We start from the raw sequence: 18,400 nt of genomic DNA, 5'->3' as shown, positions 1-18,400 counted from the left end.
CCACAGTTAATTAAACAACTATAAGGAACTGTGGTGTATAAGGGTTATTAGGGATATGGAGGGAGGGGCCCAGTGGAGGAGTAATCGAGACCGAGATAATTCGGGCATGTAACTATCTTGGTATATAAAAAGGCTAGATATAACTATCTCGGTTAGGACGCGTGAGAGGTTGACCATGGCTGGTACGAAGAAGGGTAGGCGTAGGCTAAAGAAGTACTGAAGTGAGGTGATTAGGCAAACATGTCATTGCTTCAGTCCAGGGGCGGACCTAGAGCATTGACTACGGGTTTCCGGGAACCCAGTAGCTTTTGCGTAGACCCTGTATTTATATTAAGAAATTCACTAAATATTTGTAAATATCTAATTATGAACCCATATATTATTGTATATTAATTTAAAGTTACGGTAGGAACCCATAAGTCTCAAATCCTGGATCCGCCTCTGCTTCAGCCTACCGAAGATATGACCCTCGATAAGAAGGTGTGGATGTCGAGTATTAGAGTTGAAGGCTGACAGATAGTTGCGAGTCTCTTCTAGGCTTACCAGTAGCACTGGTACTATTGTTGTATTTTCTTATTCCTAGTTCGTTATTAGTACATGTTGTGCATTCGCTTCTGTTACCCTGTTATCTTGTTGTTGCAATTTTTGTTGCTTTATTTTCATAATTTCTTGAGCCGAAGGTCTACCAGAAACAACATCTCTATCTTCACAAGGTAGGTTAAATTTTGCGTACACATTAATTTTTTCATACCTCACTTGTGAGATTACATTGAATTTGTTATTATTGGTAGTTGGTGGTGTATAAGGGTTATAAATTGCAATCCAATTCCAACATTGGCTCCTTGATTTTTAATAAAACTCTTATGATTTAAAATTCATTATCTTTATATCCTAGCGTAATGTGTGTCAGAAAACTACATATTTAAGTGAAAAAGATTGAGGAGCAGATCCATTATTTATTGAATTAAATTTTGAATGATGCAATTACTAACCTTTTGAAAATTTTCGCTTATAAAAAAACTCTTTTTTCCGGATAATGTAGTGTTAAACCAAGCTTGCACACACCTCGATTATTTTATTGAATACTTGTTATTTTCTATCAGCACATACATTAGATAACTTCACCCATAAAAAGTTAGGCAACTATGAAGATGATATTTATAAAAGGAATCGCTATAACATTAAAAAGATGTGTATTTATAGTCATTTGTTTGATGTTAAAAGAAATATAATTATTTTTTCACCAACAGAAGAACCACTAATCTTGATTATTAGTGATATGCGACAGAGTTAGTATTTAAAATTTATGGGTTTATGTGATCTGAATTTGCCACGGAACTGTAGCTCTTCTTAGTTATATGTTCGCAATTTTTTATATATATATAAAAAATGAGTAGGGATTCGGCTAAACCCGTACCTAATAGGCTAGCTCCGCATGTGTCATATGTTCATATATCATAATCTAGCTATCATAATAGAACTTTGATAACGAATTCTTGAATTCACATATATAATTAGTAATCTGTTATAAATAGAATTGTATTTAAGGTGAATGTCTATATTTTTGAGAGATTTTAGGGTTTGTTACTTTGTGGCTAAGTCACTTTTTCCCTATAAATAGATGGGTTCTATTCCATTGTAATTCATCCCAAATCAATAAGAATTCTCTCTCTAATTTTCTCTGCAATACTCTTTTTTTTTTATTGTTTTATAATACGTTATCAGCATGAGACTCTAACCAATTGAGTAGAGGCATATGCTTTGGTCGCTAGGATTTGGGATACGTGCATGATGCTCAACTTCTACATAATATTGAGCATAATGATTGTCAATTGATCCATGAACTTCCTTCAGGAATAAATTCTGGATTTAAGGTAAGTATTTTATCATATTTTTCTCTTTTAAATTTTTGAAATTCTATAATTTGATTTTAAATACAAGAAAAGATAATAAATTTTTATTATAACTCTAATAGAGTTTGTGAGAAATTATAACCACCCGAAGTGGTAAAATTTTTATGTCTTGCCATGATCAAATTCATATATGATTATGAGCACAAGAAGTGAAAACTCGTCCCAATGGATTTGCTTCATTCTCGTTCCCTTAAGAAAATGTGGTAGCAATATGCAATAAGTCTGAAGGAAGACAAAATTATTATTGTGAAGGTATCAATGGATGTGGACGTGGCAATAGACGAAATTATAATTGTCATCGTTGTGTTAATGAGAATAATAAGGATTCTCAAATAATCCTTCACTCTGTAAAAATAATGTTTGTCATCGATTTGACATGAGATTAGATGTTTATAGTCCATTCATGATATGAATGTGACAACATCTCATTTATGAATACATATTTATTCTTGAAAGAATATGAACGTGCTAGTGGTAGTGGATATACTACATTAATCTCTAGAAAGAGGTTTGAGATGAAATAAGAAAATAATTTCATTATTATGGCATGAATTATCATTGATCAAGTACCTATTGTGATTATGCCAAAATATTATGGCAATGTGATTATTACAGGGTAAAAGTAATAGAAGCAACATATCTTGCCTATAATGATTTTGACCATGACTATAATGGTATAACTTTCTCCTTGAAAGAGATATTCACCACATGGATGTTGATGAATATGTGGTAGTACAGAATCAATCGAAAGCTCTAGAAGAGCCAATTATATTATTTTGAAGAAATAAAATTGATAATCAATAAGGTATTGTGTTGTAGTAAGTCTCAAAGAAACTTATATAGTATCTAAAGTATTCGCGAAAACGGTTGGTTATATTGAGACTATAAATAAAAGAAAGATATAATATCTTTTTTTACTACAACTTGTGGCGAGGTAATATGTATGTGAAAAAATACTTGCTTTATTCTCCCGTTTGTACTACACAAACAAAAGAATATCACAATAAAATAGAAGTTATTGATATAAAAATTCATATCATAATAAACTTGGAGTTTATTGATAATTGCATATGTCATGGTGTAAACCTAAAATTTATCAATATTGATAATTTATTCAGTTGACATAATTAATTTTAGCCATATAAATTTAAGTATGATCTGCAAGCAAAAAAAAAATAAAGAGAAAGAGTCACATGGGTAAATATTAAAGAACTAGAAAGTTCTTTATGAATTCTCTTATGTTGTTTATTCTCATTAATTAATAAACCAACTAAAATTGTGATTGAATCCCATGAATGCTGAAAACATCAAAGGTGAATATGGGCTTATTCACCTGTCATGTATACCACATAAGATGCATTTATGAGATGGTTACATGTGCGATTATTATTAACCCGCAACTTAATGTTTGCGAGGTAACTTGTTCAATAATTTAATTTCGAGCATAATTCTCATATTTTCTATTCAAGACAGTTCATCTTGATAAGTTGGTTTACATCACAATTGGTTTAGCAAAATAATTTATTGAGTGCCTCCACTTAATAATTAAACTATTGCTTCTGAGAACAAAGTTATCTATATCAGTTTAATATACGTTATATACGAAGTATAATACATTCTCCCCTCACAAGTGATTCAGGGTCAAGAACCAAATAATTTTATCTTATTATTATTGATGTGCGATATATATTTTAAATAACACCATAATGCATAATGGTATTTTTATAAAGTTGAGGAAGCAAGTTAGTTTTTTTAACACGAGGGGGAGATATGATAAACAATTGAGAAAAAGTTACATAGTATGAATTATCATTTGTACATCTAGATCCTAGAATAAAACAATATGAACTTGAAATTCATAAAAAGATAATTCATCTGCAATATATTTCAAAGCATGCCATACACATTTGCTGACCCAAAGAAAGTAACTATATTCTCACTGCAAATGCTCTTATTAGAATAAGTCCTAGAAGGACAAAGTCTATGGTACACTTAAAACGTATAGACAAATCGGTTTCAAATAATATTCTTGATAAAGAAGATGAGCAAATGATCAAACTGATCATAATAAGGAGGCAAGTGATCTAGAAGATCACATGACATAACACTTCATAAAATCTCAGGAGAGATTCAGGTACCTGAAAATATGAATGAAGAGATCTCTATGTTATGTCTTTATGAAAAATAAGGAGGTTGAAACCGATATAAAATATTCGTCGACGACGTCTATGATAGCGCTAAATATATATGAGGATTTTAAGTCTGGAGAAACAATTCAAGTAGAATTGGTTTTATATGAAAGACATGTAGTTTTGGACATATAGTTCAAACACTCGAAAGTATAAAGTCAATAGGTGTGTGCAATCACTTTCATGTATTTTATATATCGTCATGACATGAAAACTTGATATAAATCTAAAGTCTATTTATATGGCTTATTTGGCTATACTTATATGACAATCCCTGAAGGATTTAAATTGCTCCATATAGATTTCTTGGTCATGAAGTACTACATCCTAAGTGCAATTTGTGCACATTTGTATCTTGCTATAACTATAAGCACGATAATGTGATAGCGAAAATCTTTACCCATATGTGAAGATATTGAAATGACGATTCCAACAAGATCATACGAAGATAATACATCTCTATCAGAAATGATGATTTCAAGGTGAAACAAATTCGTTCAAGTTAACGTGGCTGATTTGTTTATCGAATCTCTACTAACAATTTTTTGAAGATGGTGCACAAGATTGAAATGCGAAGGCTCAAAGATGTGAATTGATTGTCTCATCAAGGGGAGTTAATACGCGTTGTACTCTTTTTTCCTCACAAGGTTTTATCCCACTGAGTTTTCCTTGCAAGATTTTTAACGAGGCACCCAATAAGTGTATTGTTAGATATGTGTACTCTTTTTCTTCACTAGAATTTGTTTTTCCACTGGGTTTTATTTTAGTTAAAATTTTAATGAGACACATTATCTGTTGAATAAACATTCAAGGGGGAGTGCTATAAATAGAATTGTATTTAAGGTGAATGTCTATATTTTTTAGAGATTTTAGAGTTTATTACTTTGTGGCTAAGTCACTTTTCCCTATAAATAAAGGAATTTTATCATCCCAAATCAATAATAATTCTCTCTTTACTTTTGTTTGCAATACTCTTCTTATTCTTTTATTGTTTTATAACGTAATCAAAGTCATTTGATATTTGTATGGATGAAAGTTACTCCATAAGTATCCGGTTACTAATCAAATTTACAATAATTTAACATAATTAGGCACGTTGACAAAAATTCTCCGTACATGAAGTACATTTCTTTAACTAATTTTGAACATTTGGCGTGTCCCTTTGTAGGAACATCCGATGGAAAAGGGGAAGATTTTCATAAAACGACATGGGATCCGATCCATGCACGTCCTATTCATAAGATTATTTGTTTTTTCCCCCAGTTTTTCACCTGGTTGGTTACATGGAAATTGTGAATGCTAAAAGTTAAAATAACTGGTTTAATGTAAATATTGCATAAATTCTTTCGTCTATAGAAATCGCACAGCAACACTGGCTTCGATCATATAATTGTACATTCCAATCTACAAGCATTGATCAAGCTTTGAGTTTTCACGAATGGGTATGCCTTCAACGTTTTTATTTTATTTTTTATTTTTATGCTCTGATCCATTTCTTATTCATGGTTCTTTATTATTACACGACGTGTTATTCGTTTTTGTTAGGATATTACATTCTTGTTACTATTGTTTGTTGCTTGGTTGCTTTATTTTCACTGTTCCTTTAGCCGAAGGTCTATCAAAAATATACTCTCTATCAATATTAGGTAGGCTAAGGTATGCGTTCACACTACCCTCCCCATACTCCATTTACGGGATTACGCTAGATTTTTTGTTGTTGTTGATGTTGTTGTTATCTGGAACCCCTCATTTAGCTTTTAATATCAATCCCATTAATTCGACCTTGTCATTGCTCTGTATATGTAATCCAATGCTAGTTAATTGTTCTTGTGTTATTATCATTTTCTTCCCACGGGTTAGCCACCCCCCCCCCCCCCTTTATTTTTTTCTGGCCTATGTGTTGTAACTATAAAGATTAAATTTTTATTTATTGCTTGGTACTTTGGATGATTGATTTATGTCAATTTGATGTTGATTTTGTCAGGGTTAGTGAGTTTCCTTCAATTGTCGATTTTCTTTTTGTGAAACTTGCCTAAGACAGGGGCTGCAATTCTGAAATACCTTAATTATGATGATTTAGTTAATGTAAATGCTTTCCTTGTTGTGCATGTTTTCACATCTGACTGTTTGAATGTTTAGGATAAACTACTTTAAGGAGTGTTAGGGAAAGATGACCTCCATATGCTTTGGGGGTAGTTTGGTTCGCAAACTAGTTACATAGTGATGATAAATGTGGATTGCTATCATGCTATGCCTTAAATTGTTAATTATAATACAAATATAGTTATGCAGGCTGCGACACCAAAAGGATTAGTTTTATTAATTAGTAAACATGTACATGATTTACTTTAACTAATTTAAATAAAAATTGTTAAGAACTTTTTCTATATAGAATATTGTCATGTTTTATTTTTAGAATGCCCTTGTAGTCTTCACCCAGGTGCACAAATACCCTCCGTTAAATATTGAGCCCATATGTGTCCCTACCGTTACCCAAACTGTGGTATTATTGCCCCTCTTGGCTAATGGATGTATCTTTAGCCTCCTGCCAATAATTGAGACTTATTAATGGTGGCAGGAGGCTAAAGATACGTCTGTTAGCCTAGAGGGGCAATAATACCACAGTTTAGGTAAAAGGTAGGGACACATATGGGCTCAATATTTAACGGAGGGTATTTGTGCACCCGGGCGAAGACTACATGGGCATTTTAGGCCCTTTTCCGTAGATACTTTTAAGATTATTTTTTTGTTATTTTAGCTGCTCTTCTTCAGGTATTGCGGACAAATTTATTCTTATTCTTTCACATTCTATCTCACAACATAGATTTTCCCATAATTTATGTCAGACTGTGAGTAGTACTTATACTACAAACGAAAACGAAAATGGTAACCAAACGTTGCCTTAGAGATGTAGATTTCTATGTTGGGAACTAAACGTTGTATTGACAATGCAGAGTTTTATGCCAGACATATATTTTATGTGGTAAACCAATACGGGGTCCTTTATTTACTGCCTTACTGGTTAGAGTTATGCAGGTATTAATAAGTCTTGAGTGTTCTTACTTAGGTTGCTTTACTTCTTCTTCTCTGGTGGTAAAAATGTGGTGGAGCTCGAGCGTGTGTACATTGTTTGAACTGATAAAGAAGAGCATAATCTTTTTTCCTATTTATGGATGGATGTACCTTCTTACTTAAGAGCTTGACTCTGTGGCCTTCAGCTTTTGGATGAAATGTGGACTCTTTTCTCTTTTCTATCTTGCTATGAATAATTATGGATTTCATTTGTTTCCAAAGGCACCTTTAGAAGTTGGGCTCTTGCTGACTTTATTACTGATCGATGCTTTCAGATAAAAGTGATGGATGTTGTTCCACACACCTCATTGATGGGGATGGGGTCTTCAATGTTGCTGGAGTTGAAAATTTCATAAAGGAAGTTAAACTGGCAGAATGTGGTCTTTCATATGCTATAGTATCCATTATGGGTCCACAAAGTAGTGGTAATAATTCTTTCTAGATAAACTCAATTGCTATCATCCATTTTCCAGTTTGTAATGTACTAACGTAAATTTATCTTGTTGTTCCGTATGCTTAAATGACTCAACTATCATTCCCCTCCCTATATCAGGATTCCCTTACTGCTTCATTTGAGCTCTACCTATCGTCATGCTAGCACTTCTAACACAGTTTAACTGAGATTATGCCAGGGAAAAGTACACTGTTAAATCATCTATTTGGTACTAACTTTAGAGAGATGGATGCTTATAAAGGAAGGTATGGTTTAGTGATTTAGCTTATCATAATAATTCTGTGTATCCTATTGAAAGCATGCATTCTTGATGTTCTTTTCAGGTCACAAACCACAAAAGGTATCTGGATGGCTCGATGTGTTGGGATTGAGCCGTGCACCCTTGTTATGGATTTAGAGGGCACCGATGGGAGAGAGCGTGGAGAGGTTCGTTGAAATGACTTTCACAATGATGATTTACTTTCCTGTACTCCTTTTCGCCCATTGCTTGGTTTCAATGCCTTCGACTGTTTATACATAAAGCACCATATGTGTTTTTCCCGAAGTATTGTACCTTTCTGTGTGGCTGGATATGTAACAGCATCCTAATATGGACACTGTCCTTTTTCTTTCTTGTTTTATGCTTTTTAAAATTTAATATATCCTAATAGTTTTCCTTATAAAGTGACCTATTCCAATTTAGTATCCACAATCTTCAGCTTCCTTAATTTTTGCCGCAATGCTTCGCTGAGATAACTTTGGAACAACTTTCAGTGATTTGCTTGTCTATGAGATCTTTTACATTCCACTTTCCCTGATCTTTGTAATTGTCAAATTTCACTAATTGATTTGTATCACCGAGTTTCCTGCTACCAATGTTCATTGAATGCTCCCTGCCTCATTCAATTTTGATGTTTTGTTTAGGATGACACTACATTTGAGAAGCAAAGTGCCCTATTTGCCCTTGCTGTTTCTGATATAGTGCTAATCAATATGTAAGTTCCCTTTTAGTGTGTGAATTACATGTACTTAAGCTAAATTGATACCTTAAAACGTATCCAAAGGGACAAGTTATTAATAAAATTTAAAGTACAGGTGGTGTCATGATATTGGCCGTGAGCAAGCTGCTAATAAGCCTCTTCTGAAGACTGTCTTTCAGGTATAATACAAAGTGTTATCTTGTCTGAATATTCGGTATCACTTTTAAACTGCTTAATCTTAACAGGTTATGATGCGGTTATTTAGCCCTCGTAAAACGACATTGATGTTTGTTATACGCGATAAAACGAGGGTAGGTTCCTTCTTCTCTCATATATGGTTTCCCAGTTGAAGATATTCCCACATTTGATTATACCTGCAGATCTTGTCGAAAATATTGCCTAACTTTTTGAATTTCCTATAATATTTGTTAGACTCCGCTTGAAAATTTGGAGCCTGTTTTAAGGGAAGACATTCAGAAGGTAACATATGCATGTTTCTTCATTTTATACATATTATTATAGACTCAATTATTGGTTCTTAGTTGCTTCCCTTTGACTGTAGATATGGGATTCCGTCCCAAAGCCGCAAGCTCATGAGGAAACACCTTTAGGTGAATTTTTTAATGTAAGTCTCTTAAGTTAAGATCTCTGTAGCCTTCTTATTAGCTGGTTTTCTCTAATGCATATACATGTAATGATATTGAATGATATGTGTCCAGGTTGAGGTTGTTGCACTTTCTAGTTATGAAGAGAAGGAAGAGCAATTTAAAGAGCAGGTAGAGACAAATCAATTACTGGAATCTCCTTGATTGTTTTATCTTCCCTCTCTCTCTCTCTCTCTCTCTCTCTCTCTCTCTCTCTCTCTCTCTCTCTCTCTCTCTCTCTCTCTCTCTCTCTCTCTCTCTCTCTTTTATTATTTTAAATCTGTTTACTTTGACATATAGTGTTTTCCGACATACTCAAATAATTAACTCTTCTGTTTAGTGAGCTTTGGGTTTAGATTATGTTTATGCTTGTTATCCTTGTAAAGGTGGCTAGTCTAAGACAGCGATTCTTTCATTCTATTGCACCTGGGGGTCTTGCTGGAGATAGGCGGGGAGTTGTTCCTGCTTCTGGTTTTTCGTTTAGTGCACAGCATATGTGGGAGGTTATAAAGGAGAACAGGGACCTTGACCTCCCTGCCCATAAGGTTACGTCCCCGGAATCTGCTCAAGTGAAGTTTCAGTTGATCATTTATATCCTCATTGATGTGCTTGTTGTAATCCAAGTGCAGGTTATGGTAGCTACCGTACGCTGTGAAGAAATTGCCCATGAAAAATATGACTCTTTCACTGCAAATGAGGTATTTGCATTTTATTAAATATTTTTAGTATTACACATTTTTCGTTTTTATTGACCAATTTTGAACATCGGTATTTAATTATAGGTAATGATTTATCTTTTGTTATAGGAGTGGTGTCAATTAAAAGAGGCAGTGCAATCTCATCCTGTGGGTGGCTTCGGGAAGAAGCTTAGCACAATTTTGAACACTTGTTTATCAGAGTAAGAACACCTATCTCATACATTATAGTATGCATGCTTTATAGCTGTATGGATAAATCTTTTCATACATCTATACGATTTTGCTCAACTTTCTCCTTCTTTCTTATACACTCCAAAGTAGTTTCAGATGCCAAATGACGTTTGAGAGGAGTATCTTTATGTCTGTAGTGAAGCATATCTATATGCTGATGTTTTTTAAGTCTATTAAGCAAAGTTGGATTCTGCAGAATTCATCTTCACATAGGCATAATTCTATGCTCTTCTTCCTTGAAATACATGTTATGAACTTGTATGGATATTGTCAATAATAAGCCCATATTCACCAGGGCTATAACATTTTTTTCTTTTCAGATATGATGCAGAGGCTACATTCTTTGATGAAGGAGTGAGATCTACAAAACGAAAGCAGTTGGAAGAGAAATTGCTTCAGGTAAGTTAGCTAGACAATGCTCTCCCCTAAACTTGTTTCCCCGTGTACACCTATCATTGTATATGCACTGAATTCACCTTTCGACTTTTGATTATTTGACCAATAAAACTTGGTGGATTCCTTTCGATTGATGACAGCTACTAGGACTTCCTAGACCCAATGAATTCACTGCTAATTTAGTAGTTACTCTCTCCCCCTGAACTGCTGATGTCATTTCATTTTCCCTCCTCCTAGAAAATTTATACTACCTACATTGCGTTTATATGAAGGTGTTTGACTAGGCACATTAAAGATAATTATTTTGACTTATGTGTTATAGAAGTGGAAAACATAGCAAAACAATAGTAGAAAGTTTGTTTGATAGAGAAAACTTCACATCAAAGTTTTAAAAAACTCTTCCACGAGTTTCATCTGCACTCCTAACAATTTTTCTGTCATTTCTGCATTCAAATGTCACTGTGTTGATATGAATGTCTGAAATGGAGAGAATTTTTTTGTTATTAATATACTAAATTTAGAGACTAAGCTAAGAAATCCTGATGACAGACTTCGATAGTAAATGTACTTTCTACTGTTGTGTCTAAGTTGTGTAGTGGTGGTGGTTGTATATTGAGTTTGTCCCTTGGAACGATGTATCAACTAGCTGCAAACATCATGTCCCCTCTGAGCTGGGCGTGTTTTCTAACCAAGGAAAGATACTTTCTTTAACTAACCTTGTTATTCATTCTTTTTTCTGTTGTAGTTTGTCCAACCAGCCTACCAATCTATGCTGGGACGCATACGATCTGATACTTTGGAAAGATTCAAAGAAGCATTTGATAAGGAACTGAAGGGAGGTATAGGGTTTGCAATGGCCGCTCATGAGTGCACTGTGTCTTTTATGTCCCAGTTTGATGAGGAATGCACAGGTACAGGATATAACCTTCCATTCTGTAGCCCCACTCGATTTAATCTATTCGCGAGACTGTCAGTACTGATCATGTTTACTAGGGGTGTGTACCATAAAAATACAGCTGCTGTTGCTATATGATAAACTTGCAAAACTGACAAATCTTTAGCGAGTAGTGTTCATAACAATTTTTCTTCTAAAGATCTTGCTGAACATTGTTGTTGGGCTAAAACGGCTCAAAGATACTCTTAACATGGTGTGATATTGTCCGCTTTGGGCCAAGGCTACACAGTTTTTTTTCCAAAAGGCCTCACACCATTAAGAGTATCCAACTCCTTATAAGTAGCTTATGTTTCTTTTCTACTTTCCATGTGGGACTTTGTTCCTACACTCCCAACAATTGCGTTAACAAAGTGGAGTAAGACAAAGCATTAGTGACTGATAAATTGTGCTGAGCGTGAAATGTTGAGCTTAGTCCCAGCAGATTGCTCTTTGAAACTTGAAGGCTGATACATTATTTTGCAGATGCTGTTATTGATCAAGCAAAATGGGACTCATCCAGAGTTAGGGATAAGCTCAAGCGTGATGTAGATGCTCATATTGCCGAAATTCGTACTGCCAAGCTGGCTGAAGTTACTACTCTTTACGAGGTACGGAGTTTAATGACCTATATATTTTGGTTCTTTTGTAGTAAGTATCAGAAATTATTGAAACTTGGTTTTATCATTGGCTAGTGTTAGATACTAGGATTTTGAGATCCAAGTAATCTGGCATTTGCTGGAATAAAAGTTCAATATGACGAAACATCGTCACCTGACAGCTGAACGGCTCTTACAACATTCATAATGTCAATAGATTTTTCCTTGTTATAATTGGATCTTTTGAGATTGATCGTGTCTTTAAATGTAGTCACACTGGCACTGAAGTTTCTCGAGTTTTTGTCTAGACCAAATTAAATGATGCTTTAGCTGGACCTGTGGAGGGTCTTTTAGATGGAGCTGCTGATGATACATGGCCAGCAATAAGAAAACTGCTTCAGCGTGAGACTGACACAGCACTCTCTGGGTTTTCGGCTGCACTTTCTGGTTTTGAAATGGATGAACAAACAAGGGAAAATATGGTTTTGAGATTGAAGGATTATGCACGCGGAGTGGTTGAAGCAAAGGCGAAGGAAGAGGCTGGAAGGGTTTTGATTCGTATGAAGGACAGGTAGTATATTGGTTATCTTGTTCAGAAGTTCTGACATGGGAATATTTTCGATATATAATGCTACTGACCTAAAAATCGTTGACAGGTTTTCAATGTTATTTAGCTATGATTCTGATTCAATGCCACGAGTTTGGATTGGAAAGGAAAATATTCGAGCTATTACCAAAACTGCCAGATCAGCTGTATGACTGACTGAATTAATTTTTCTTTCTCGGCTGTCTGTTTAAAGTTCGAATATCACATAAATCTCTGTTCTTTTAATGTGCTCCTCAGTCTCTGAAGCTCCTGTCAGTTATGGCTGCAATTCGTTTGGAAGATGAACGTGATAGCATAGAGAATACACTCACTGTTGCTCTTTCGGATGGAGGTGCTTCAACCAAAAAAGGCATTGCATCTCTTGATCCTCTGGCCTCTAGCACTTGGAATGAGGTAACTCGCTTAGTCGATAAGATGGTTTGTCTTAGATGTTAATTACAAGAAGAGAAGCACGGTCAAAGAAAAAGGAGAAGCATTCAAGTACTGGCCAAAGTGATTTCGTAGAGTTCATACAATGTGAATATTTATTGAACCATCAACAAAGTTATCACTTTTTATCGGTGCAGTACTATATACACCCTTCTATGTAACCTTGCCGCTTGGTCTAACGTTTGCATTTATTTACCTTTCTCATTTTGGTAATTAGACTTGCAAGATCAGAAAGTTGCATGCAAAAGTTCATCTCTTGAACTTACACTTCTATTGAGTAACCTTTTTTTTTTCTTTTTCCATATTTGACCTGTCATGAGCCGAGGGTCTATTGGAAACAGCCTCCCTACCTTCACAAGTTAGGGGTAAGGTCTGCATACACATTACCCTCCCCAGACCCCGCTTGTGGGATTACACTGGGTTTGTTGTTGTTGTTGTTGTTGTATATTTGACCTATCATATCTATCATCTTTTCTGGTTAACTCTTTATTGCAGGTCTCTGCATCAAAAACTTTAATCACACCTATCCAATGCAAGTCGTTGTGGAAGCAATTTAACACTGAGACTGAATACATTGTTACACAAGCCATTGCTGCTCAGGCACGTTATCTTACATCTTGCACATAACTTTGTGCTTTTTAGGACTTCATTCCTTGTATATTTAATTTTTACCATCGCACAGACATATAGTAATATTTTATATATTATTAATTTTGCACCTTTTTAACTAAAGCTCACACGTTAATTGCACATTGCACTTAAAGTCCCAATCAACCTTGGTTCTTCTTTTATGATTTTCACCATTGACAACACTTTTCAGTACATTTGAATCAGACAAATATAAAAGTGTGACTCACGTTACACTGCTGCTTTATAATTTGATTCCAGCGATTCTCTGAGCCTGTCAATTGTATGTTAACATAGCAGTTTTTCTTAACATCTGCGGTGACATCTCTATTTGATATATTCATCAGGATAAAAATTCTCTTCACGGTTGTAATATTTGTAGACTCCTTTGTTAGCTTCTGACCATCCGTTTTTTTTTAACTTCAGGAGGCTAGCAGGAGAAATAACAATTGGCTTCCACCTCCATGGGCAGTTGTCGCGTTGCTTATTCTGGGGTTCAATGAATTCATGACACTGTTGAGGTACCATTTCCTACTTATGGATCAAGATTGGGTTCGGATTGCGCGAGTCAAAACAGTTTTTAAAATTATGGCTGTGACCAACTCGTTTAAAATTTATTTGGGTAAACATGAGTCGAGCCAACTATATGTTCAATAGCAGGTCATAACCCAACCTTCTCCACTTATGACCACCTCTCAATTTCTTGTTAGAATTGGGTAAACGTTTCTCTATCCATTTTGTTTCATTCTCTTGGAGTAATTTTTATACTCTTAGTCATGATACCCCTTAGCCGAGGGTCTTTCGGAAACAACCTATTTATCTTCCACGGTAGGAATAAGGTCTGCGTACACACTACCCTTCCCAAACCTCACGTGTGGGATTTCACTGGGTTGTTGTTGTTGTTGTTAGTCATGATACCCCTTAGTTTGACGAATAGAGGCTTTTATATCCACTTGATGATAGGATGTATCCACTGTATTCACATATCTCACATTGGTTTTTTACTCTTTTCAGAAATCCTTTGTATTTGGGAGTCATATTTGTTGCCTTTCTACTAGTGAAAGCCCTCTGGGTGCAACTTGACATCTCGGGCGAATTCCGCAATGGCGCTGTAAGTGTTGAATATGATTTGTTAAAATTTCAGTTTTGTTGCATCAGAAGCATTTGACCAAATAACTGTATGAACTCTTGGTCTTTGCTCATTCATAAAATCTTGTTGTTAAACTTCCTCCATTGTCCTAAAGTATGACACTTCCTACCATTTTCTTTTGTAACGTTCTAGAATGTTATTGAGTCGAGGGTCTATCGGAAACAGCCTAGCCTCCCCCTCCAGGGTAGGGGTAAGGTCTGCGTACACACTATACTCCCCAGACCCCACCTGTGAGACTATACTGGGTTGTTATTGTTGTGGTTGTAAAAATTCATGCAAAGCTAAAATTGCCAACACAAATAAGTTGTAACCTTTCAATGACGTTTCGATTCATCATAATCTTGGGAATGTTTTATGTGGGCTTTCAGGAGTTATTTCCTAATATAGTCTGCTAAGATGAAACACATTTGTACCTTCCTTTCTATTCTGAAACATTTTTAGAGTTAACTGTCTAGACTTGGACGAGAACAAACCGATGGGACATAAATGTGATTGCTGCACTTCATTTCTTCCATTACAATGATGAGAACTTTCAAAATAACAATCTATCTGTTACCTGATCTTGATACATGTGTTTACAGCTTCCTGGACTTCTCTCTTTATCCACAAAGTTCCTTCCTACAGTCACGAATCTTCTTAGACGACTAGCCGAGGCAGGCCAAAGGAAGGCAAATAATGAACCTCAACATAATACTACAAGTGCTTCATCTGAAGAAAACAGAGGGGAATACTCTAGCCCCTCAATGCATGACAGAATGAAGTAAAACTGCCGCGGATCTAACAATGGGTTCGCTGGTTCGGCTGAACTCAATGATTTGGGGGGTCGAACTCTATATATATGTGCGGAAAAAAATATAGATAGAATATGATATACATTTTAGAACCCATTGTCTCAACTCAGAACTCACAACATCTAAATTCCGGATCCACCACTGGAAGTAAGTCATGTTTATTGAGCACTCTTCCATTCTTTGGCAGCAAGTTTATGTTTATAGGATGTTTTGTGGTGCACAATCAAACGGCTTTCACCTTCCAAGGGAAGCATGTGAACAATCAGAGAGAGTTGATTTTTGTGCAGGACATGTATACTGGGATGTGGTTTCTAAGTGGAAGAAGTTCCCAAGTAACTTAGTTGTGGGATAAACTACAGAGGGTCCTCCCTGCTTTTTTTTCCTTGTTACATGTCACCAATTTTGTCTTTCAAGAAACTAAGTTACTGACGCAAGATATATAATGTATTCAATGTGATGTGACTATCTTTTTGCTGGTTTGTAATTTATAGACTATTGTAACTTATATTTCATTATTGACTCTCTCTCTCTCAAAATAAATATAAAAATGGGTGACATTTTTGTAGAAATCTTGCTTACCTAATAACCTTTTGTGAATTCACTGTTCTCTTTTTGCCCCTCGTATTCTAGGTTGAAATTCAAAAATAGTCAGATTTATAAGTGGTAATTGAAAAATAGCCACAGTTTCAAAAGTAATCGAAATTTAGCCATTTTTCATGTAAAAATAAATCTCAACAAAAGCATTGTTCAAAATCCGGAAAATATTGCAGCATAATATACTGGAGTTCGAATTTTTTACATGTGAACTTCCAGCTGGAAGTTCATACACAGATGCTCCAATCTCCAGTATATTATACTGGAACTTTCCGTGTGCTGGAGTTCCCAGTATAATATGCTGGAATCATACACAGGTGCATCAATCTCCAGTATATTATGCTGGAACTTTCCGTGTTGCAGCAAAATAGTGGCTACTTTTCAATGACTTTACAAACACTGGCTATTTTTCAATTTCCAGTCCGAAAACTGGCTAGCCCGTTCTATTTTTACCGTATTCTAAGATCCAACCTCACTTGCATGATTTACATGTGATTATAATTGAGAAAATGACCCTCTAGCCCCTCAAAATTTTAATAGCCCATGTTTTTCCCCATTGACACGAAATGGCCCTCCGGCCCAAACATATTACATCTAATAGCCCGAAATATCTATTTTGTATATTTTTTGTATAGTGAGAGTCTATTTTGTATATTTTTTGTATAGTGATAGTGTATTTTATATAATTTTTTGTATAGTGACAGTCTATTTAGTATACTTTTTATATAGTGACAGTCTATTATATATAAATTGTACAGTAACGGTCTATTTTGTATAGTGATATCTATTTTGTATATTTTTTATATATTGACAGTCTATTCAGTATATAAATTGTATAGTGACAGTTTATTTTGTATATTTTTTGTATATCTTCTAAGATGACCGCGGCAAAAGGCTCGCTCCCATAGGTTAAATCATCTTGACAATTGACACATATAGGTTAAATACACTACAATTCTCTTTCTTTTACAAAAAAAAAAAAAAGAAAAAAATGAAATACTGTAATGCAACGCTTTAAAATGTTCAAGATCTCGCAAATTTGATAAAAAGCTTTCAACTTCTTCCTCGTTATCATCTAATCCAGTAAGATCAAGAAATAATAAATCAAATAAAAGCAATTCTTGAATGGAGGAATTTGTATCCCAATCAGAGTTGTAAAACAAGCTTTTAACTTGCTTTTTGATGGGCAAAATAAATATAATCGTCCATAGAATCAGGAAAAGGCTTAGGACAAAAGGACTAGAAAATTCACGCAAGAATACTTACTTTACGAGTCGGGGTACTTGCTATAAAGTGCATATTGTAATTTATGGCCAGCGGATGATATTAGTTTCTAGCGAATGGCTAGTAATGAAATTTAACTAAAGCTCAAAGAAAATTTAGGGTCATTTGTTATTAATTATCCAAAGAAAGATAGTACGTAACAATTTTGGGAGAGTTTAAATTGAGGTATATTAAAATGTGAGATAAATGATAATTAAATTTTTCGTCTCTTTTCTAAAACATAAAAAATTTATTTAAACATTTTCTTTTAACTTTGAAATTAATAGTTCAAACATTATTGAAAATATAAAGTGATAACAAGAGATGATTAACTAACAAGTGATAGTGCAATGAATATTCTTATCATTTATGTGCTTTTGTAATGATATTGCTCGTGAGTATTTTGTTATTTTATGTTAATTTTAGTATAAAAGAAATTATCGCACAATATAATATAGATGTGGGCATTGTTAATACGGAACTAAAAGTGTATTACAGGTTGAAAGAATCAAAGAAAAGACAAGGTTTTGTAAACATTATTTTGGACTTGATGAAAGAGCTATATATTCATATAAGTCCGAAAACGATTAGGCAATAATACTGCAGTACGAGCAAAAAGTCTAAAACTTATTTAGGATAGTTTGGCCATAGATTTTGTCAAAATATATTTGGGTTTTTCAAATACATATTTGTTCATAAATTTTATCCATATTTTGGTAAATTCCCAAAACTCAAATCCCAAAACCAGCTCAAGAGTTAGTTTTGGCCCAAAATATTACTATTATATTTTTTATTGCCCCAAATTTTTGTATTTTATAAAAAAGCATGCCATTTATTATTTTGTAACAATGTT

The 18,400-nt window shown here is 34.5% G+C and overlaps 1 protein-coding gene across 2 annotated transcripts; it reads left to right on the top strand.

Moving 5' to 3' along the window:
• The first annotated feature begins 5,238 nt into the window (after positions 1 to 5,238).
• On the top strand, positions 5,239 to 16,259 carry LOC104118064 (protein ROOT HAIR DEFECTIVE 3-like). 2 transcript variants are annotated; one of them, XM_070191739.1, is made up of 24 exons: positions 5,239 to 5,544; positions 7,450 to 7,599; positions 7,807 to 7,873; positions 7,952 to 8,054; positions 8,532 to 8,602; positions 8,703 to 8,766; positions 8,833 to 8,898; positions 9,020 to 9,067; positions 9,150 to 9,212; positions 9,307 to 9,363; positions 9,618 to 9,776; positions 9,861 to 9,929; positions 10,038 to 10,129; positions 10,481 to 10,559; positions 11,302 to 11,467; positions 11,974 to 12,098; positions 12,395 to 12,657; positions 12,743 to 12,839; positions 12,931 to 13,086; positions 13,443 to 13,487; positions 13,618 to 13,717; positions 14,171 to 14,270; positions 14,764 to 14,860; positions 15,481 to 16,259. In XM_070191739.1, the coding sequence occupies exons 1-24, from the start codon at positions 5,541 to 5,543 to the stop codon at positions 15,661 to 15,663; spliced, it is 2,424 nt and encodes an 807-aa protein (XP_070047840.1). In that variant the 5' UTR covers positions 5,239 to 5,540; the 3' UTR covers positions 15,664 to 16,259. The 2 variants fall into 2 exon arrangements, with proteins under 2 accessions (XP_070047840.1, XP_070047841.1); XM_070191740.1 differs by lacking the exons at positions 5,239 to 5,544; positions 13,443 to 13,487 and having other exon boundaries at positions 7,440 to 7,599.
• The last annotated feature ends 2,141 nt before the right edge of the window (positions 16,260 to 18,400 follow it).

This window comes from Nicotiana tomentosiformis, chromosome 12 (assembly GCF_000390325.3).
Source record: "Nicotiana tomentosiformis chromosome 12, ASM39032v3, whole genome shotgun sequence".
In the NCBI taxonomy this organism is placed as follows: domain Eukaryota; kingdom Viridiplantae; phylum Streptophyta; class Magnoliopsida; order Solanales; family Solanaceae; genus Nicotiana; species Nicotiana tomentosiformis.
Note: the sequence above shows the minus strand (reverse complement) of the source record. Positions and strands in the feature narration are given on the sequence as shown.